The 23,248-nt window shown below is 36.9% G+C and overlaps 1 protein-coding gene across 8 annotated transcripts in view; it reads right to left on the bottom strand.

The window, feature by feature from the left end:
- The window catches only part of SDCCAG8 (SHH signaling and ciliogenesis regulator SDCCAG8), a 244,728-nt gene that overhangs the window by 186,137 nt on the left and 35,343 nt on the right, over window positions 1–23,248 (bottom strand). For 5 of the 8 annotated variants that reach the window (XR_014022822.1, XR_014022823.1, XM_081300510.1 and 2 more), the window contains exons 7-9: window positions 16,292–16,356; window positions 14,755–14,868; window positions 12,835–13,023 (exon numbers count right to left, since the gene is read on the bottom strand). Coding sequence is in view for 4 of the 8 variants with exons in the window: in XM_081300510.1 (XP_081156636.1) it covers window positions 12,835–13,023; window positions 14,755–14,868; window positions 16,292–16,356 (368 nt within the window). In the remaining 4 variants the exon portion in view is untranslated. The remainder of the gene's footprint in view (window positions 1–12,834; window positions 13,024–14,754; window positions 14,869–16,291; window positions 16,357–23,248) is intronic. The other 3 variants (XR_014022824.1, XR_014022825.1, XM_081300513.1) reach the window with 1 other exon arrangement.

Genomic DNA, 23,248 nt, shown 5'->3' with positions numbered 1-23,248 from the left:
ATATCAAAGCAGACATTTGGCATTTGTTTTTTAGGGATTGGCTAGCTTCACTTAGCATAATCTACTCTAATGCCATCCATTTCCCTCCAAATTCTATGATTTTGTCATTTTTTAATGCAGAGTAATACTCCATTGTGTATAAATGCCACATTTTTTTTATCCATTCATCTATTGAAGGGCATCTAGGTTGGTTCCACAATCTTGCTATCGTGAATTGTGCTGCTATGAACATCGATGTAGCAGTGTCCCTGTGGCATGCTCTTATTAGGTCTTTAGGGAATAGACTGAGAAGGGGAATAGCTGGGTCAAATGGTGGTTCCATTCCCAGCTTTCCAAGAAATCTCCATACTGCTTTCCAAATTGGCTGCAACAATTTGCAGTCCCACCAACAATGTACAAGTGTACCTTTTTCCCCACATCCTTGCCAGCACTTGTTGTTGTTTGACTTCATAATGGCTGCCAATGTTACTGGAGTGAGATGGTATCTTAGGGTGGTTTTGATTTGCATTTCTCTGACTGCTAGTGATGGTGAGCATTTTTTCATGTACTTGTTGATTGATTGTATGTCCTCCTCTGAGAAGTGTCTGTTCAGGTCCTTGGCCCATTTGTTGATTGGGTTATTTGTTATCTTACTGTCTAATTTTTTGAGATCTTTGTATATTCTGGATATTAGGGCTCTATCTGAAGTGTGAGGAGTAAAGATTTGTTCCCAGGATGTAGGCTCCCTATTTACCTCTCTTATTGTTTCTTTTGCTGAGAAAAAACTTTTTAGTTTGAGTAAGTCCCATTTGTTGATTCTAGTTGTTAACTCTTGCACTATGGGTGTCCTATTGAGGAATTTGGAGCCCGACCCCACAGTATGTAGATCATAGCCAACTTTTTCTTCTATCAGACGCCTTGTCTCTGATTTAATATCGAGCTCCTTAATCCATTTTGAGTTAACTTTTGTGCATGGCGAGAGAAAGGGATTCAGTTTCATTTTGATGCAAATGGATTTCCAGTTTTCCCAGCACCATTTGTTGAAGATGCTATCCTTCCTCCATTGCATGCTTTTAGCCCCTTTATCAAATATAAGATAGTTATAGTTTTGTGGATTGGTTACTGTGTCCTCTATTCTGTACCATTGGTGCACCCGCCTGTTTTGGTACCAGTACCATGCTGTTTTTGTTACTATTGCTCTGTAGTATAGTTTGAAGTCTGGTATCGCTATACCGCCTGATTCACACTTCCTGCTTAGCATTGTTTTTGCTATTCTGGGTCTTTTATTTTTCCATATGAATTTCATGATTGCTTTATCTATTTCTACAAGAAATGCCGTTGGGATTTTGATTGGCATTGCACTGAACTTATAGAGAACTTTTGGTAATATCGCCATTTTGATGATGTTAGTTCTGCCTATCCATGAACAGGGTATATTTTTCCATCTTCTAAGATCTTCTTCTATATCTCTTTTTAGGGTTCTGTAGTTTTCATTGTATAAGTCTTTCACCTCTTTTGTTAGGTTGATTCCCAAGTATTTTATTTTTTTTTGAGGATATTGTGAATGGAGTAGTTCTCCTCATTTCCATTTCAGAGGATTTGTCACTGATATACAGGAATGCCTTTGATTTATGCATGTTGATTTTATATCCTGCCACTTTGCTGAATTCATTTATTAGCTCTAATAGTTTCTTTGTAGACCCTTTTGGGTCTGTTAGGTATAGAATCATCTCATCTGCAAATAGTGATAATTTAAGTTCTTCTTTTCCTATTTTTATGCCTTTAATTTCTTTCGTCTAATTGCTCTGGCCAGTGTTTTGAGGACTATGTTGAACAGAAGTGGTGAGAGAGGGCATTCCTGTCTTGTTCCAGATTTTAGAGGGAATGCCTTCAATTTTTCTCCATTCAGAATGATGCTGGCCTGTGGCTTAGCATAGATTGCTTTTACTATGTTAAGGTATGATCCTGTTATCCCTAATTTTTCTAGAGTTTTGAACATAAAGGGATGCTGTACTTTGTCGAATGCTTTTTCTGCATCTATCGAGATGATCATATGGTTCTTATTTTTAAGTCTATTGATGTGGTGAATAACATTTATTGATTTCCATATATTGAACCAGCCTTGCATCCCAGGGATGAATCCTACTTGATCATGGTGTACAATTTTTTTGATATGTTTTTGAATCCGATTCGCCAGAATTTTATTGAGGATTTTTGCATCTATGTTCATTAGAGATATTGGTCTGTAGTTTTCTTTCTTTGAAGTGTCTTTGTCTGGTTTAGGCATCAGGGTGATGTTGGCCTCATAGAATGAATTTGGAAGTTCTCCCTCTTTTTCTATTTCCTGAAATAGCTTGAAAAGTATTGGTATTAGTTCCTCTTTAAAGGTTTTGTAAAACTCTGCTGTATACCCATCCAGTCCTGGGCTTTTCTTAGTTGGTAGTCTATTGATGGTTTCTTCTAGTTCCTCAATTGTTATTGGTCTGTTTAGGTTGTCTATATCCTCCTGACCCAATCTGGGCAGATCATATGACTTAAGAAATTTATCGATGCCTTCACTATCTTCTATTTTATTGGAGTATAAGGATTCAAAATAATTTCTGATTATCTTCTGTATTTCTGAAGTGTCTGTTGTGATATTGCCTTTTTCATCCCATATGCTAGTAATTTGAGTTCTGTCTCTTCTTCTCTTTGTTAGCATGGCTAAGGGTCTGCCTATTTTATTTATTTTTTCAAAGAACCAACTTTTAGTTTTGTCAATTTTTTCAATTGTTTCTTTTGTTTCAATTTCATTAATTTCAGCTCTGATTTTAATTATTTCTTGCCTTCTACTTCTTTTGCTGTTGTTTTGCTCTTCTTTTTCTAGGATTTTGAGAGCAAGTATGAGATCATTTATTTGTTGGTTTTTTCTTTGTTTAAGGAATGAACTCCAAGCAATGAATTTTCCTCTTAGAACTGCTTTCAATGTGTCCCATAGATTCCGATATGCTGTGTCTCAGTTTTCATTTAACTCTAAGAATTTTTTAATTCCCTCTTTGATGTCTTCTAAAACCCATTGATCATTCAGTAACCTATTGTTCATTCTCCAAGTGATGCATGATTTTTCCTTCCTTCTTTTATCGTTGATTTTCAGTTTCATTCCTTTATGATCAGATAAGATGCGTGGTATTATCTCTACTCCTTTATATTGTCTAAGAGTTGCCCTGTGACATAATATATGATCTATTTTTGAGAAGGATCCATGTGCTGCTGAGAAAAAAGTGTAACTGCTTGATGTTGGGTGGTATATTCTATATATGTCGATTAAGTCTAGGTTGTTAATTGTGTTATTGAGTTCTATGGTTTCCTTATTCAACTTTTGTTTGGAAGATCTGTCCAGTGGTGAGAGAGGTGTGTTGAAGTCTCCCATGATTATTGTATGGTGGTCTATTAGACTCTTGAACTTGAGAAGAGTTTGCTTGATGAACATAGCTGCACCATTGTTTGGGGCATATATATTTATGATTGTTATGTCTTGTTGGTGTATGGTTCCCTTGAGCAGTATGTAGTGTCCCTCTTTATCCCTTTTGATTAACTTTGGCTTGAAATCTATTTTATTTGATATGAGTATGGACACTCCTGCTTGTTTCCGCAGTCCATATGAGTGATATGATTTTTCCCAACCTTTCACCTTCAGTCTATGTATATCTTTTCCTATCAAATGCGTCTCCTGTAGGCAGCATATTGTTGGGTCTTGTTTTGTGATCCATTCAACTAGCCTGTGTCTCTTAATTGGTGAGTTTAAGCCATTAACATTTAGGGTTATTATTGAAATATGGTTTGTTCTTCCAGCCATATTTGTTTATTAATGTTACTAAACCTGATTTGTTTTCTTCTTTGATTATTTTCCCCCCTTTATTGTCCTACCTCCCACTGTTGGTTATCATTGTTATTTTCCATTTCCTCTTCCTGTAATGTTTTGCCAAGGATTTTTTGAAGAGATGGTTTTCTAGCTGCAAATTCTTTTAACTTTTGTTTATCGTGGAAGGTTTTAATTTCATCTTCTATCCTGAAGCTTAATTTCGCCGGATACACGATTCTTGGCTGGAACCCATTTTCTTTCAGTGTTTGAAATATGTTATTCTAGGATCTTCTAGCTTTCAGAGTCTGTGTTGAAAGATCAGCTGTTATCCTGATTGGTTTACCCCTAAATGTAATCTGCTTCCTTTCTCTTGTAGCTTTTAAAATTCTCTCCTTATTCTGTATGTTGGGCATCTTCATTATAATGTGTCTAGGTGTGGATCTCTTATGATTTTGCACATTCGGCGTCCTGTATGCTTCTAGGATTTGGGATTCCTTCTCATTCTTCAAGTCTGGGAAGTTTTCTCGTATTATTTCATTGAATAGATTGTTTATTCCTTTGGTATGGACCTCCATGCCTTCCTGTATCCCAATGACTCTTAAGTTTGGTCTTTTAATGTTATCCCATATCTCTTGGATGTTCTGCTCATGGTTTCTTAACTGTCTTGCTGAGCTGTCTATGTTCTTTTCAAGTTGAAATACTTTGTCTTCATTGTCTGATGTTCTATCTTCTAAGTGTTCTACTCTGCTGGTAGTATTCTCAATTGAGTTTTTAAGTTGGTTTATTGCTTCCTGCATTTCTAGGATTTCTATTTGTTTGTTTTTTATTACCTCTATCTCCCTGTATAATTGATCCTTTGCTTCTTGGATTTGTTTATGTAATTCCTTGTCAAAGTGATCTTTCATTGTCTGATTTTGCTGTCTCATGTCTTCCTTGAGACTCCAGATCATCTGAAGCATGTATATCCTGAATTATTTATCTGACATTCCATCTGTTGCAGCTATTACCTCTTCTAAAGTTGAGTTGACCTGCATTGCTTGTGGTCCTTTCTTGCCTTGTCTTTTCATACTGCTTGCGTTTCTTTCTGCTTGGTAAAACTGTTGTGTTTTTGAAATTTTCCCCCTATTTATTTATATTGGTCTTGTATAGTTGAAAAATCTCCCTTGCAGAGCGGGTAGTGGCTGTGCTCCTCCTCCAATTGGGGTGATCTGTCTACTACACTGGTGGGCCGCTAGGCCTGCTCTGCCGGTCAGTCGCAGGTCTGCCCACCCTGCCGGCGCGGGTGGAGGCTCTGCTCTGGCCCCGCACCAATTGTGGTGACGTGACTACCACACCCACGGGTTGTTGGGCCTGATCCGGATGCGGGTGGCGGCTCTGCTCGGCCCCTACTCCAATTGGTGTGACGTGTCTACCACGCTGGCAGGCCTCTGGGCCTGTTCCACCGGTGGGTCGCAGGTCTGCCTACCTTGCGGGCTCGGGCGGCAGCTCTGCTCAGCCCCCGCTCCAAATGGGGCTACCTGACTGCCACTCCGGCGGGTCGCTGGGCCTTTTCCGGACACGGGCGGCGGCTCTGCTCTGCTTCCACTCCGACCAGTGTGACGTGTCTGTCTCGCCGGCCTGCCGCTGGGCCCGTTCCGCCTGTGGGCCGCCGGTCTGCCTACCTTGTGAGCTCGGGCGGCGGCTCTGCTCGGCCCCCACTCCAAATGGGGTGACTTGACTGCCACGCCGGTGGGTCGGTGGGCCTTTTCCGGGCACAAGCAGTGGCCCCGCTCAGCCCCCACTCCAATCGGTGCGACGTGTCCACCACGCTGGCATGCCACCGGGCCTGTCCTGCCGGTGGGTCACAGGTCTGCCTACCTTGCAGGCTTGGGCGGCGGCTCTGCTCGGCCCCTACTCCAAATGGGGTGACTTGACTACCATGCCATCGGGTCACTGGACCTGATCCAGGCATGGGCGACTGCTCTCTTCGGCCCCAGCTGCAGTTGGGGTGACATGATACCACGCCGGCGGGTCGCTTGGCCTGTTCTGGGCGCAGGTGGCAGTTCCACTCTTCCCCTCCGGCCCCCACAGCACCCAGCAGGACCCAGACCGAGAAGCAGTTTCCGCGGGATCCCCAGCCCAGGGCAAAAGCAGCTCCGGGAGCCAGAACCCGGCCGCCCCGAGCTCGGTGCACGCTCTGCTGGAAGCAGGCTCCAAGAAGCAGACTCCGCGGGTTCCCCCAGCCCTGGGCCAAAACAGTTCCGGGAGCCAGAACCCGGCTGCTCAGAGCTCGGAGCACGCTCTGCTAGGGGCGAGCTCCAAGAAGCCGTCTCCGCGGATTCTCTAGCCCTGAGCCTGAGCTATCTGTCTGCGAGACGCAGGCAAATAACAGCCTGAAATCACCTGTTCCGTAGCTGAATGAGCTGAGATCAGTAGAAAACAGGGATGATTACGTCAGCTCTCCAAGATGGCGGCCGCTGGCCTCCTCCGTGGACTGACCCGTGTGGAGAACCGAACTGGACCGCTTCCCTCCTCCATCTCAAACCCAGAACTAAGCACTGAGCACAGCCATTCCACCGCTGGCAGAAGCCCACAGAATCCGCAGCGCTGCACCTCCTCGCCGCCACCTCTCCGCTTCCCAGCGCGCGCCGCAGACTCTGGCTGCAGGGCAATCCACCGAACAAGCCGTGCGACCCTCCGTGCGGAGAAATCGCCCGCCGCTGATCCTCACGTGATGAAAATCCCTCCACTAGATTCTGGAGCACCTCAATTTCGCTGGAAATTCCCAACAAGACAGCCTTCAGCTATTTTAACTCGTCATTCTCCCGCACAGTGACGCGGCACACGGGGGTGATGCACTCCCTTCGCCGCCATCTTCCCTTCCCCCTACTTCCCTGTTCTATTATTCTTGATGTAAATTGAAAAAGTTATCTGACTATTTACAATCAGAAAGTAAACAGTTTAGTTTACTAAACTAATTCAAAACATTCTGATTTACAAATATTTCAGAATATAAATTCACTAACTTTAGACAACTGAACCACTGAAAATCATTAGATAGACCACAAAATACAGTTGTCTTGTTGAACTCATCATGCAACAGACTTCAAAATAATCATACTAAACATTTGTGCAACCACTGGACTGACCACTTCAATTTTCTGTAAAAACAAATGCACCATCTGCTTTAAGGTAGTCCTAAGATCATCTGGGAAGCTTGCAGGGAGTTGTTTTGGCAATTTTAAGATTATCCACTTAATCACTACATTTTTTGCTTTGGCTTTAATTAGGCCAGCCTCCATATACCAATAAAAGCAAAGCTCTGGGCTGGCTTTCCCTCTCATCAATACTAGGCCTTGATTCCTGCTCCATTCCTATGTTTATCTGACTGTAGCCCTTCTGATTGATCTACCATTTTTCAGCCCCACACTCATTCCTTGGATCTAACAGTGCTATTAGTTATCTTACTCTTTGAAAACAGGCAACTGCAGCTAGCCAGAGTAACTATCCATCAGTTTCAGTCCTCTCCAAAACCCCAAGTCCACAGGGCCAGCCTGGGGCCAGGCATGAGAGAAGCTTTCACAATGGGAAGTAGTATAGATACATATGCTATATTCACATGAGTGTGAGAGGGAAGAATCTCCAAATTACCATCCTCCCAGGCAAAAGTTCAGTGAGTGCTTAAAAACATCAGGTGACTGTTTTGATTTATATGATTAAGGAGTATCTCAAAGCAAGCAACACAGTGTTAACTTTTCAACATTCCATGACCCTGATGAAAGGCAGCTGAGGCAGAAAAATGATGTAAAGAGCATGAATGTCAGTTCTGGGATTGAAAAAGCATGTAGTTGTTCATACTAACAAGCATGTAATATTTAAGGAACTTAGTGCAAAAATCAGAGCAGAGTAAAACTGAGAAAAATCTCTTAGTAATCTCAGCCAAGTTTTTAAAATAAGCAAAGAAGATAGTTGATCTGATATATATACATGTTTCATCTTGTGTATATATCCTAAGAAATGTCTTATAATTGTTAAACTATTTCACAGTTATCAATTTTAACATTATTACTTGTATTTTAAAAAAAGAAAGTCTAGAAGGCTGACTATGACATTTTTGTTCCTCATTTCTGGGAAGTTCCTGTTGTAGCTTCTCAAAGCCAACTGTTCAGAATACTGCCAGTGATCCTCTCCAAAATCACAAGCTGAACTAAAGTCCTAGGATACTACTATGGTAATCATTCCTCCTTTTCTTAAAAAAAAAAAAAAAAGTACACTGAAACTTGGAGAAGTGACCTAAAGAAAGGACTTTAATATAAAGCAGCTTCATTTTGATTACCATTTAAGGTAATTTTGATTCTTTTCTGGGGGTGGGAGGGGAGTAGGTACAGTAGTTCATGCCTACAATCCCTGTGACTTGGGAGGCTGAGACAGGAGAATTGCAAGTGCAAGGCCAGCTTCAGCAATGTAGTGAGGCCCTCAGCAACTCAGTGAGACCCTGTCTTAAAATTAAAAAATAAAAAGGGCTGGGGATGTAGCTTAGTTGTAAAGCTCCCCTGGGTTCAATCCCTAATACCAAAAAATAAAAATAAAAAATAAAGAAAAAGAGTTTTGTTTACTGTTACTTTTACCTGCCTTATATCATAAAGAGGCCTGATGGCAAGGCAGTTCAGAAACATTACAAAGACTTCAAATCAACTTTAAAAATGTTTCCAATGTTAACAGTTGTTAAGCGTACTCTCCAAAAAGTCCCTGAGGTCCTAACAAAATACCACAAATATATAGATGGTCTGATCTCCAAATTGTGCCTCATACTCTCCTTGATAACTGCATAAGTATTCATTCATTCTTTTTTTTTTTTTTGGGGGGGGGTCAGTGCTGGGAATTGAACCCAGTGCCTGGTGCATGCTAAGTGTATGCTTTACCAGTGAGCAACAACTCCAGCTCGCAAGTAATTCTTCTGTCATATATTCAAAACATGCTAAACAATGAAACATGGTTGTTTAAAAATAGTGTCACAATAGCACATTTCCAGACGGGGTCAACAAACTTTTCCAGTTTAACATATTTAAGTAATAATTTTTAAAAATTCCATGTGAAAACCATACAGGAAATACTACTACATCAGATTATTAAGAGTTCAGGCTTTTAACCATTTAAAACTAGAAATCCAAACTTTAAGTCTTGGTCATGCTACAAAACCAGCATGTGGTAAACATTCTGCATTAATAAGTTAGAAGAAGCTGAAAGCCAGCTCATATTTAGGGAATCATATAGATAAAAATTTTCATTGACAATAAAAGCAGAAACTTTTTCACTCTATTCTGTTACTAAAGCACAACATAAGTCAATAATATGCTGACAAAGCAGAAAATTGAACTAAGTAGGTTAATGTTTACTTTAAGAGGCTGAGATCAAATTTAGGATAGAGAAAAAGGAATACATAACTTAGCAAGAATCTAATTTCTAAATGACTGCCAGACTTAGAATCAATGTAATATTGCAGCTTCCTTTTGAAATATTCTTCTCATGACCCAGAAGGATAATATGAAAGGAAGTATAATAAGGGGGGAAATTCCTATATTTTATTTGTTGGTTTTGCTAAATTAGTTTTAACCTTTGCCTCTTTTTATCTGCAAAATATAGAACATTCTTTTTCCTTTTTTGGCAGGGGGTACTGGGGATTGAACTCAGGGGTACTCAACCACTAAGCCATATCCCCAGTCCTATTTTGTATTTTATTAGAGACAAAGTCTTATTGACTTGCTTAGGACCTCAACATTGCTGAGGATGGCTTTGAACTTAAGATCCTCCTGCCTCAGCCTCCCAAGCCACTGGGATTATAGGTGTGTGTGCCACCGTGTCTGATGGTTTGTTCCTTTTAAAAAGTTTTTAATCAGTATAGTCTCCTTTCAAAATTAGTTATCCATATGGTAAAAATCTATGTGACACAAGTTTTCAATACCATTTCCTTTTTCCACATCTCCAGAAGCAATCACTGTTGAATATTTGGTGTTTAATCTTTCAAATCTTTTATTATTAATATATAAGAGCCTAGAAAAAATAGAATAATGGTTGTGTATGAAATCTAGAAAATACAAATGGTTTCATACTGGTTTATCTTTAGTTATTTTGTTTTGCTTTAATAATATATGTTGGAATTAGTTCCACATTAGTATACATAGATCTACATTAATTTATTTTTATACTGTTCATCCAAATCATAGTTTAATTAGTGTCTCTCTCTCTTTCTGTCTCGTATTTAGTCTCCTTTGAAGATACTTAGATTGTTCACTCTATTATAAACAGTGCTGTAAAACATATTTCCTGTAAGTGCCACATTATATATATGTATGAGCTTTTTCTCTAAGGTAGATTTTAAAAAGTGTCATGCATAATTTAAATATTAATGGTAGTGCTAAATTGCCCTCTAAAGTAGTTATACCAACCTATAGTTCCATCAGCAAGAAAGAAAATTATTTATGAGCATTACCACCTCTTGGGATTATCAATCTTCTTTAATTTTTTCCTGATGGGTTAGTTTTTTCCTTAGATTTGATTTCCTTGAATACAAACAGAATGAACATCTTCTCATGTATTGACATCTTTCTCTTCTGTTGCTCACCAGTTACTTTACTCACCATTCAACTGGGCAGTTTTTTGTTTTTGTTTGTTTTGAAGCAAATTCTTTACTGTACTACTCTTTTGATTAAAAATGGCAAACGTTTTTTGAGTGTTTTAACTAATTTTAAATACTTTATCATAAGGGAAATTATTCTTTAATGAAATCAAATGTGTCATTTTTTTAATGACTTCCACTTTTCATGTTATACTTAGCACTGTAACAAGCCCAAGGCCATTAAGATACTTTTCCATATTTACTTTTAATACTTTAAAACTCTGAGTTATATTTGTCTTTTTAAACTATCCCAAATTTTGTAAGGTCATGTTCTATTCTCTCTTTTTTTTCCCCCAAATATAAACAGACAAAATTTTACTTTCTTTGAGTTTCACTTTACATAGGTATAAAATAGTGGTAATCCTAACTATCTCACAAAATTTCTTATTAAGATTAGAAGTCTTGGGCTGTGGTTCAGTGATAGAATGCTTGATTAGCACATGTGAGGCACTGGGCTTGTTTCTCAGCACCACACACAAAGGAAAGAAAAAAAATAAAAATATGTGTCCATCTACAACTGAAATAATTTTTTAAAAAGATTAGAAAAAATTATTTTTCTAAATTGCCTGGTACAACCTTGCAAATAATAAATGTTCACCACTTGTTAGTTGGATATGAAAGTAAATTTAATATATGTAATTTGATATTTATATTGAATATATATGAACTCATATATATTCATATAGCGTATATGAATACTTATATTAAATATATAAATAATTAATAACATGTTTAACTATATAATATTTAAAAACAACAACAAAAACCCAGAACCATTGAGTAGATCACAAAAGCTATCATTCAGTCCATATTGGAGGTTCAGTTTTTATATAATAATTAGTAGGTTAGTCATGTGTAGAAACCACAGCTACCAGGTATATTGAATGTCCTTGGAGTCTGGAAGGTACAAAGTGATTTCAGTATTTACTGAATATTTACTATAAGTCGGGAAGTGTTTTAAGCACCATACAGTTAACCAATTCTCAATTACCCTTCAAAATGCCCTATGTGTTAGGTAATTTTACCACCATTTTTAAAATGAAGGAATTGAGGCACAAAGAGGTTGAGTAATTTTAGTGAATGTGCATAGTAATTCAGTGATAGAACTAGCATATGAACCCAGGCAGTCTGTTTCAAAAGCCTGTACTTGGTCAGAAGGCTAAGGTGACTCAGTAAAATACCAAGAGTAAGTATTATATCTCCAAGCAGCAGAAGATTCCAAATTCAGAGAACTAGTTGTCTAAAGGTCAAGACATACAGCAAGATCAGTCTCACTTTAATGATCATAGTCATTCCACTCTTCCACTCCAATTGCAACTGGAGTAACTCTGACAGCTAAACAATAAATGCCTTGCCACATGAACAGCAAACACTAAGTGTCTACCATAGGCCCAAGTACCAGGAAACTTTATTGACCTATAGCAAGTACTCAAAAAATACTGAAGCCCCTCTGTACCTTCCAGACTCTAAGAACATTCAATATATCTGGTAGCTGATGTCTAACCTGCTGATTGCTGCCTCCAAGTATATGCAATAAAATCACAGAATAAAGTAATCTAAGATGGCTGAAGACAAAAATGGAACAGGGCTAGTGAAAGAATACTTCTAAAAGGAAGTGAAGATTGAGCATAGCAGACAGAGAGAGGCATCTTTGAAAATAGAAAAAGCAAGGAGCATGGGAAAACCCACACTTCAAAACCAATATTGAATTCTATGATAAATAATAATTTTCAACTTCTAATGAATAAAATCTTCACAGGAAATGGCTTCCTTTGTAAAAGTGAACATGGAATAAAGGAGATGCACACAGAGAATGAGATTTCAGCCTCACTGCAAACTTTTACAACATTAAACTCATTTGTAATTTGTCCTTAGTCAATACTCAAATACTAATACTACAATATATTGGGTCCTTCTCCCACTATGCTCATAATATTCTTCATAACAGGCACATGAGGAACATGTAGTAGTAACTCATTGTACCTAAACTATACTGGGGGAATCCAAGTATAGTTTAAAATAAAATAAAGGAATTCCTATAATACTTGGTTTTGCTAAGAATAGTGATGGGTTTGTTTATTATAGAGTCACATAACTGGACAGAATTGTAAAGATTAACTAGTTCCATTCAAGATGATACCGAAATCAAAAGATTAAATAGTTTTTTCAAAATGACATGGTTACTCACAGTTGGCAGAACTTCCCATTCTTTCTTTAAGGAAGCTACATTGAAGGAATCTTTTAAAATCTGCTGTATTTGAGGCTTAATACTAACCATGTGTGATTTATTTAGCATGGGGATAAAAGAACACATAATTTTCTATGTTGCCAAAGACTTTGGACATATAAGCATACTTACTTAGAAAGTCTTTCGATGGTTTGGATGTGTACGTTATTATGAGTTTGGGAAAGAACAGCTTCATGCTGAGCACACTTCAAACAAAGGCCACCAACATGGCTGGAAATATTAGCAGCAAGAAGAGACTCTTTATGTTTTAATCGCTCTCTAAGATCTTCACAGTTTTTCTGATATTCAGCTAAGTCTTTCCTAAAAACAAGGGGAAAAAATTCTAGGAAATATCCTGGAAGAAGTATTCTACTTTCAAGTCAGTCATCATTATGAATTACTACCATCATTATGGGTGTTTACCTTACAACTTTGCTTCACAACCCTGAAACGTAGGTCTGATTATCCTGATGCAGTGATTATTAGACTTGAATATATTAAGTAGCTCAAGTTCTTGTAAGATTTTAATACAGATTAGAGTATACCCTGTAATAGAATTTTACCTCCATTAACATATTACCTACAAAACAAAAATAAAACTCCAAATATAAACCCTAAATAGTCTCTCTTAATAAAAGGTGGGATGACATGATACAATATCCTTGAAGTAAGGGAAATACCCTATTTTGGGAGTTAGGTTCATAAAATTTATAGAGAATACCTCAAAAGTTCAACAAAGAATATGGATTTTATCCATGACTAACTTATTATTTATTATTTCCTCTTTAGGAGGAAAAAATAAAAGATTATCTAATCACAAAGTTCTTCAAAGAGTTGTTTCAAAAGAAAGTGGGCCACAGAAAGAAATTACAGAGAACTTGCCAGTCAAGAATTCAAAAGTAGTAGCTATTAGCTAGAAATATGCAGCTTGCTAAAGAAAGAGCTAGAGAATTGTGTGTGTGTGTGTGTGTGTGTGTATGTGTGTGTGTGTGTGTGTGTGTGTGTGTGTGTGTGAGAGAGAGAGAGAGAGAGAGAGAGAGAGAGAGAGAGAGAGAGAGATTTGTTTGCTTTTACTTTATGGACTCACCCCTAAAAGAAGTTTTTCTCTAAATTGATATTTTAAGAATTAAGTGACTAGTACATGGGTTGCATTTCCCCAATTTCTTCTTCATCTCTAGTAAAGCCTTGGTAAAGTCAACTGAGCAACTGAGCCTCATTGTCCAGAAGTCCTTTTTCATGTATATATGGAAAAGATGTACACACACACACACATATGGGTCTCATTATATTGCCTAGGCTAGCCCCAAATTTGCAATCCTCCTGCCTTAGACTCCCAAATTACAGGATTGTGTCATCCTACCATATATTTTTTAAAAGCCAACTACCAAGCTTACAAAGGAGACAATGTTATAAATTCTTGGACTTCTGAAGGTATACACTCAGTCTACTACTGTGTCCTGCTCAGTCCTGGACTACCAAAGGTATACACTCAATCTCATGCTCAGTCTACTCCCTGTTGTTGGCGTTTCTATGCTCGGGGACTATAACTATTTTAACTTGCTCAATGTTATGGTTTGGACCTGGAATGTTTCCCAAAGGTTAATATGTTGAAGGTTTGGTCCCCAGTATAGCAACTGTGGGGCTTTTGGGAAGCAACTGGGTTATGAGGGATTGATTTTATCAATGGATTAATCCATCGATCAGTTCATAGCTAATGGCATTTTGGGGAGGTGGTGGAAACTGTAGGAGGTGAGGTCCAGTTGAAGGAAGCAGGTCACTGAGGTCATGCCCTGGAAGGGTATATCACGGTTCTAACCTTTTCCTCTTTCTGTATCTCTCTCTCTTTCTCTCTGAGTCCCTACTGCCATAATGTGCGGCTCTGCCATACCCTTCCACCATGATATTCTGCCTGGCCTTAGGCCTAAAGCAATGGAGCCAGCAGACCTTCAACTGAAACCTCTAAAACTGTGAGCCAAAATATATCTTTCTGGCTTTTAAGTTTCATATTGGGTGGTTTAATCATCGCAATCAAAAGCTGACTAGTACACTCACTGTTGCAGAGGAAACGCCAATAACCATTCCTCCCGGCTGAAATATACGTCTTCAACTCTTGAGATTTGGGGACTCTCAAGCAGCCCAAAGGAGGTGGAGTAATTTTTAGAATGTCTAAGGATTAAACAAAAAGTTAATCTAATGGTGGTTTAAAATTTGCAGGGGGAAATAAAGGAGCTGTGTATGCCCTCTCTCCAATATAGCATTTCTAACATAATGTTTCGTTTTAAGTATTGCATAAAGAAAGTTTGAATTTCAAAGGCTTTATAAAAAGAATTTTGGAAGCACATTCCAAAGTCAAGGGGCCCTATTACTAACTTCTGTCTGGGTTAAGACTAAAAACACTCAAGTAGATTTGGTTACTGGGAATGGCAAAAGATAATATTTAAAAGGAATTTCTGAATAGTGATTTTATTTCTTTGTTTCAGAAAAATGCCTCTTTGAATAATCTTAAATTAGGTTACAAAAAAGTTAAGAAACAGAAGAATGCAGAGAATAAAGTCTAACTCAGTGCAAGTTGGTATGCTAATGTAATTAAAGATGACATAGTTGAATTCTGAGTGAGACTAAATAAGTCACCTTCTCATTAGTTTAATATCTAGTAACATATCACTTCAAAAATTGAAGAATTAAATCATGATGGAAATCAAAAGACAACAAAGTAAGATAAAAAGCAGGAAGTATTAGACTATTTTTTAAATGTTAGGGCTCTTTGTGAAAAAGTAAAAATCTCTATAGAAATCCTAAAACTTAAGAGTACATTAAAAATAAGTAATAGCATGTACAGTGAAAGCCATTAGTTCTGGTTCTTTGCATTGCTCTAGGTAAGTCTAGTTGGTACATGAACTAGAAGATTTTCCAACTTATTTCAAGTTGTACTTAGTAAAATAAAATTATAAAAATATTTTAAAATTCACTTGATTTGAAAACATGTATTACCACAATTTCAAGTGATCTTTTATCAAAAATTAATTGCTGATGATATCTTTTTCTACTTATTCATAAATCAGTAATGGTTAAACTATTAGTCAAAGTTTTAATGGGATCTATAACATAAAGAATTATAAAAAGTAGATGAACATGCATCAAATATACTTAAATTCATCATGCATATAAATATTCAAATTATTATATTATTGTTACAACTTTAAATTACATAAAGTTGATCTACAGAGAAAAAATTACTTGCTTATAATTTTAATGCTTGAGTGTTTTATTTTCACTATTTAACTATAAAAGCACAATTTATAAGAACAACTAGTAATCCTTATTTCTATAAGAAAACACAAATATGTTACAACTGATGAAGACGGAAAATGTATAATTTAGCACACAGAAATGTTGTTTGAAAAAGGATTCACAATTTTATGCCTTTTCATCCTTTACTAATGTGAGAAAAACTGCATATAAATCATATTGCATATAAAATATTACCAAGTAATTCTAAATTTGAGTAAAACCAGTAGTTCATAAACACTCAAACATATCTTAAGATCATTATTCTTTTCTGTGACTATAAATAGATAATTCACTTTACCTCAAAAATGTCAATTGAGATTCCAGGATTTCACTCTTTGCCTCATATGTAAGTTTTAACCCCTCCTAAAGAACAAGAAAAGAAAAAAACATTTTTTTCATGTTTGCGTTTTATAAGTACATTTAAAATATTAATATTAAACTTAATATTTTCTTTCCTTTACAAACACAAATAACGGTTTACTCTTAGAAAACATTTTCTTTAGCTCACACAATTTTTAAAAATTTTTGGTGGATAAATGCCTCCAAAGAACTACTGAGTCATAAAATGGCTATTATTGACACTTTTTTTCTTTCAAAATTGCACATATCAGATCTTACCCTTCTAAGTGTGACTCAGAGAAAAATATATTGTTAAATTAGTAGATCCATGAGGACAAGTTTAAATCTATTGTAAAATCACTATTCTGACTCAAGCATATTTGACAGAATAAATGTGTGCTGGATAGAGGATAAAAAGTAATGATATAAATCACATGAAGAATCAATAAATGGGATGGATTCAAACTAAAAATTCCTTCTCAGCAAAAGAAACAATCTGTGAGGTAAATTGAGAGCCTACATCTTGGGAGCAAATTTTTACCTCTCACACATCAGATAGAGCACTAATCTCTAGGGTATACAAAGAACTCAAAAAACTAAGCACCAAAAACCAAATAACCCAATCAATAAATGGGCCAAAGACCTGAACAGACACTTCTCAGAAGAGGATATACAATCAATCAACAAATATATGAAAAAAAGTTTATCATTTCTAGCAATGAGAGAAATGCAAATCAAAACTACTCTAAGATTTCATATCACTCCAGTCAGAATGGCAGCTATTATGAAGACAAACAACAATAAGTGTTGGCGAGGATGTGGGGGGAAAAGGCACACTCATACATTGTGGTGGGACTGCAAATTGGTGCAGCCAATATGGAAAGCAGTATGGAGATTCCTTGGAAAACTGGGAATGGAGCCCCATTTGACCAAGCTATCCTCTCCTCGGTCTATACTCAAAGGACTTAAAAACAGCATATTACAGGGACACAGCCACATCAATGTTTACAGCAGCACAATTCACAATAGCAAAACTGTGGAACCAATCTAGATGCCCTTCAGTAGATGAATGGATTAAAAAAATGTGGCATAGGGGCTGGGGATGTGGCTCAAGCGGTAGCGTGCTCGCCTCGCATGCGTGCGGCCTGGGTTCGATCCTCAGCACCACATACCAACAAAGATGTTGTGTCTGCCGAGAACTAAAAAATAAATATTAAAAATTCTCTCTCTCTCTCTCTCTCTCTCTCTCTCTCCCCTCTCTCTCTCTTTAAAAAAAAAAATGTGGCATATATACACACAATGGAATATTACACTACAATAAAAGAGAATAAAACCATGGAAGTTGCAGGTAAATGGATGGTGCTGGAGAAGATAATGCTAACTGAAGTTATCCAATCCCCAAAAAACAAATGCTGAATGTTTTCTCTGATATAAGGAGGCTGACTCATAGTGGAGTAGGGAGGGGGAGCATGGGAGGAATAGACAAACTCTAGATAGGGCAGAGGGTGGGAGGGGAAGAGATGGGGTAGGGGGTTGGCAAGGATGGTGGAATGTGATGGACATTATTATCCAAAGTATATGTATGAAGACACGAATTGGTATGAGCATATTTTATATACAACCATGAACATATTTTATATACAATTTGTATATTTTATATACAAATTGTGCTGTATATGTGTAATAAGAATTGTAATGCATTCTGCTGTCATTTACTTTTTTAAAAATCAATTAAAAAATTTAAAAAAGTAAATAAATCACATGATAGGCCAAAATGGTACATCATCTAACAAACTTCATTCAGTTGGTATCCAAATGTTCTTTTATCTAACAAGTATTTATTGGATGTCTAGGATGAAGGTGCCTCAAAACTCAAGGAACTTATTCTCTAGGAAGTAATAGAAAGATCATCAATTTCAATTATACATAATTATTTTAGTGAGGTATGCAGAAGATAAAATGGAAAAGAGGCAAGACCTCCTAACTGAGCCAAAAAATAAAGAAGTTTACACAGAGGAAGTGCTAAGACTAGAAATATAATTTCCAGTAAAGCAAAAGCCTAAAGGCTAAAGAAATCACACTCCAACTTTAGATGGTATACAGATCATTTATCACCAGAATGTAAAATACCAGGTGGAGGAGTGGGTAAAGATGAACTAAATAGGTAAAGTTAGACCATGAAAAGAAAAAAAGTATTAAGACCTTTCTTTTTTTTTTTTTTTTTACATCCTCAGCACTTTTTATTTCATTTTTTTTAATTTTTTTATTGATTATTTAAAGCATTACATAGCTCATGATATATCATCTTTCATACATTTGACTCAAATTGTGTTTTGAACTCCCATTTTCACCCCAAATACAGATTGCAGAATCACATCTGTTACATATTCACATTTTTACATAATGTCATATTAGTGACTGTTGTATTCTGCTACCTTTCCTATCCCCTACTATCCCCCCTCCCCTCTTCTCCCCTCCCATCTTCCCTCTCTACCTCCCCTGCTATTGTTCAATTCTCTCCCTTTTTTTCCCTCCCCCTTGCCCCTCATAACCTCTTATAATTTTATGTGTCATTGAAGGTCTCCTACCATTTCCATATGCTTTCCCTTCTCTCTCCATTTCTCTCCCCCCATTCGTCTTTGTTTACTGTAGTCTTTTCCTCATGCTCTTCCTTTCTGTTCTGTTCTTTGTTGTTCTCTTTATATCCAAGCAGACATTTGGCATTTGTTTTTTAGGGCTTGGCTAGCTTCGCTTAGCATAATCTGCTTTAATGCCATCCATTTCCCTGCAAATTCTATGATTTTGTCATTTCTTAGTGCTGCATAATACTCCATTGTGTATAGATGCCACATTTTTTTTATCCATTCATCTATTGAGGGGCATCTAGATTGGTTCCACAGTCTAGCTATTGTGAATTGTGCCGCTATAATCATTGATGCAGCCGTATCCCTATAGAGCGCTCTTTTAAGATCCTCAGGGAATAGTCCAAGAAGTGTGATAGCTGGGTCAAATGGTGGATCCATTTCCAGCTTTCCCAGGAATCTCCATACTGCTTTCCAAATTGGCCTCACCATTTTGCAGCCCCACCAGCAGTGTACAAGTGTACCCTTTTCCCCACATCCCCGCCAACACTTATTGTTGTTTGACTTCCTAGTGGCTGCCAATCTTACTGGAGTGAGATGGTATCTTAGGGTGGTTTTGATTTGCATTTCTCTGATTGCTAGAGATGGTGAGCATTTTTTCATGTACTTGTTGATTGATTGTATGTCCTCCTCTGAGAAGTGTTTGTTCAGGTCCTTGGCCCATTTGTTAATTGGGTTATTTGTTATCTTATTGTTTAATTTTTTGAGTTCTTTGTACATTCTGGATATTAGGGCTCTATCGGAGGTGTGGGGGGTAAAAATTTGTTCCCAGGATGTAGGCTCTCTATTTACCTCTTTTATTGTTTCTCTTGCTGAGAAAAAACTTTTTAGTTTAAGTAAGTCCCATTTGTTTATTCTTGTTGTTAATTCTTGGGCTATGGGTGTCCTATTAAGGAATTTGGAGCCCGACCCCACAATATGTAGATCGTAGCCAACTTTTTCTTCTATCAGACGCAGTGTCTCTGATTTGATATCTAGCTCCCTGATCCATTTTGAGTTAATTTTTGTGGATGGCAAGAGAAAGGGATTCAATTTCATTTTGTTGCATATGGATTTCCAATTTTCCCAGCACCATTTGTTGAAGATGCTATCCTTCCTCCATTGCATGCTTTTAGCCCCTTTATCAAATATAAGATAGTTGTAACTTTGTGGATTAGTCTCTGTGTCTTCTATTCTGTACCATTGGTCCACCTGCCTGTTTTGGTACCAGTACCATGCTGTTTTTGTTACTATTGCTTTGTAGTACAGTTTGACCTCTGGTATAGGAAAAGAAGAAATTAAACTATCGCTATTTGCGGATGACATGATAATATACTTAACAGACCCAAAAGAGTCTACAAAGAAGCTGCTAGAGTTAATAAATGAATTCAGCAAAGTGGCAGGTTATAAAATCAACACGCATAAATCAAAGGCATTCCTGTATATCAGCAACAAAACCTCTGAAATGGAAATAAGGAAAACCACTCTATTCACAATATCCTCAAAGAAAATAAGATACTTGGGAATCAACCTAACAAAAGAGGTGAAAGATTTATACAATGAAAACTACAGAACCCTAAAGAGAGAGATAGAAGAAGATCTCAGAAGATGGAAAAATGTACCCTGTTCATGGATAGGCAGAACTAACATCATCAAAATGGCGATATTACCCAAAGTTCTCTACAGGTTTAATGCGATGCCAATCAAAATCCCAACGGCATTTCTTGTAGAAATAGACAAAGCAATCATGAAATTCATATGGAAAAACAAAAGACCCAGGATAGCAAAATCAATTCTAAGCAGGAAGTGTGAATCTGGAGATATAGCGATACCAGAAGACCTTTCTTTACACAACTTTTATAATCAAGCCACTGGATAGTCATTGAAAACTTTTTATTACATTGAATCTTAAGTCAGAAGTATGGAGAAAGAGAAGGCAGTAAAGAAGTCATTGCAAATATGCAGGTAGGTGATAAGCATGTGAAAAAAAGCAATTAAGTTGTAAAGATCAAAAAGAAAAAAAATTAGCCAGGTGCAGCAAAAGTAAGGTACACTTGTACATTGTTGGTGGGACTGCAAATTGGTGCAACCATTATGAAAAGCAGTATGGAGATTCCTCAGGAACTTGGAAATGAACCACCATTTAACCCAGCTATCCCACTCCTCGGTTTATACTCAAAGGACTTAAAATCAGCATACTACAGTGATACAGCCACATCAATGTTTATAGCAGCTCAATTCACAATAGCTATGCTGTGGAACCAACCAAGATACCCTTAACATATGAATGGATAAAGAAAATATGATATATATATATGAATGAAATGGAATCTTAAAGAAGAATGAAATTATGGCATTTGTAGGTAAGTGGAGTTGGAAAATATCGTGCTAAGCAAAATAAGCCAATCCCACAAACCAAAGGGTGAATATTTTCCCTGATATGTGGTTGTTAATTCATATTAGGTAGGGGGCTAGGGAAAAATAGAGATAGTTTGGATTAGGCAGAGGGGAATGAAGGGAAGGGAGCCATATGAAGTAAGAAGGATAGTAGAATGAATCAGACATTATTACCTTATGTGCATATATGATTATATGACAGGTGTGATTCTACAACATGTACAATCAGAAAATGAGAAATTAACTCCATTTATGTACGATATGTCAAAATGCATTCTACTGCCATATATACCTAATTAGAATAACAAAAAAATAGAAAAAAATAAAGGATTTTTATGAGTTATTTAAGATTTAAATAGAATAGACATGAGAGGGAAAGAGACACTTAAAATAATCTCAGGTTTTTTGAATTCAGCAACCAAGTGAATGCTGATACTAAAGATTATCAGATCAATTAAAAAAGATAAAGGGAACTCCTATAAAGAATTAACTCAAAAGAAGGGAAAATAATAGAAGAATAAAAAGAAGTCAAATAAAAAGCTGATTAAATTTATTTAAACTGTATAAGTAATCACATTAATTGTCAATCATGTGGTCACCCAACTTAAAATGAAAATATTTCAGGATAAATAAAAAAGCAAAACTCAACTATGTGTATTCTAAAAGAAGTGGGGCTTACTCAAAACACAGAAATCATATGCTGTTCTCTATACCAGTAATGAGTAGGAAAATGAAAATTCAAAAGCATGTTATTCATGATACTATTAAAAATAACAAGCTAGGAATAATTCTAATGAGGATATACAAAAAATTGGGCATGGTGGTGCATGCCTGTAGTCCCAGTGACTCAGGAGGCTTTGGAAAGAGGACTGAAAGTTGAAGGCCAGACTCAGTAACATAGCAAGACTCTTAGCAATGTAGTAAACCCTGACTTAAAAATGAGAGCTGGTACCAACCCAGATGCCCTTCAATAGATGAATGGATAAAAAAAATGTGGCATTTACACACCATGGAGTATTACGCAGCACTAAAAAATGAGAAAATCATGGAATTTGCAGGGAAATGGATGGCACTAGAGCAGATTATGCTTAGTGAAGCTAGCCAATCCCTAAAAAACAAATACCAAATGTCTTCTTTGATATAATGAGAGCAACTATGAACAGAGCAGGGAGGAAGAGCAGGAAGAAAAGATTAACATTAAACAGAGACATGAGATGGGAGGGAAAGGGAGAGAAAAGGGAAATTGCATGGAAATGAAGGGAGACCCTCATTGCTATACAAAATTACATATAAGAGGTTGTGAGGGGAATGGGAAAATAAACAAGGAGAGAAATGAATTACAGTAGATGGGGTAGAGAGAGAAGATGTGAGGGAAGGGGAGGGGCGATAGTAGAGGATAGGAAAGGTATCAGAATACAACAGTTACTAATAGGGCATTATGTAAAATTGTGGATGTGTAACTGACGTGATTCTACAATCTGCATTTGGGGTAAAAATTGGGAGTTCATAACCCACTTGAATCTAATGTATGAAATATGATATGTCAAGAGCTTTGTAATGTTGTGAACAACCAATAAAAAAATAAATAAATAAATAAAAATGAGAGCTGGTGTTGTAGCTCAGTGGTAGAGTGCTTATCTAATATGTGTGAAGCACTAAGTTCAATCTTCTGTACCACACAAAGATAAATAAATAAAAAATAAATAAAATATATTGTATCTATCTACAACTAAAAAAAATTTAAAAATAAAAATGACTGGGGATGTAGCTTGGTGGTAAAGCAATCCTGGGTTTAATCCCCAGTTCCCACCTCCCAAACAAAAGACAAGACAAACAAGTATGCAATACTTTATTATTTTTACTTAGAAAACTACAAAAAATTATTGATAAAAGGATGA

Source organism: Spermophilus citellus (assembly GCF_964194105.1).
Source record: "Spermophilus citellus genome assembly, chromosome: 6".
Lineage (NCBI taxonomy): Eukaryota > Metazoa > Chordata > Mammalia > Rodentia > Sciuridae > Spermophilus > Spermophilus citellus.
The sequence above is the reverse complement of the archived record's forward strand: the minus strand, read 5'-3'. Positions and strand labels throughout refer to the sequence as shown.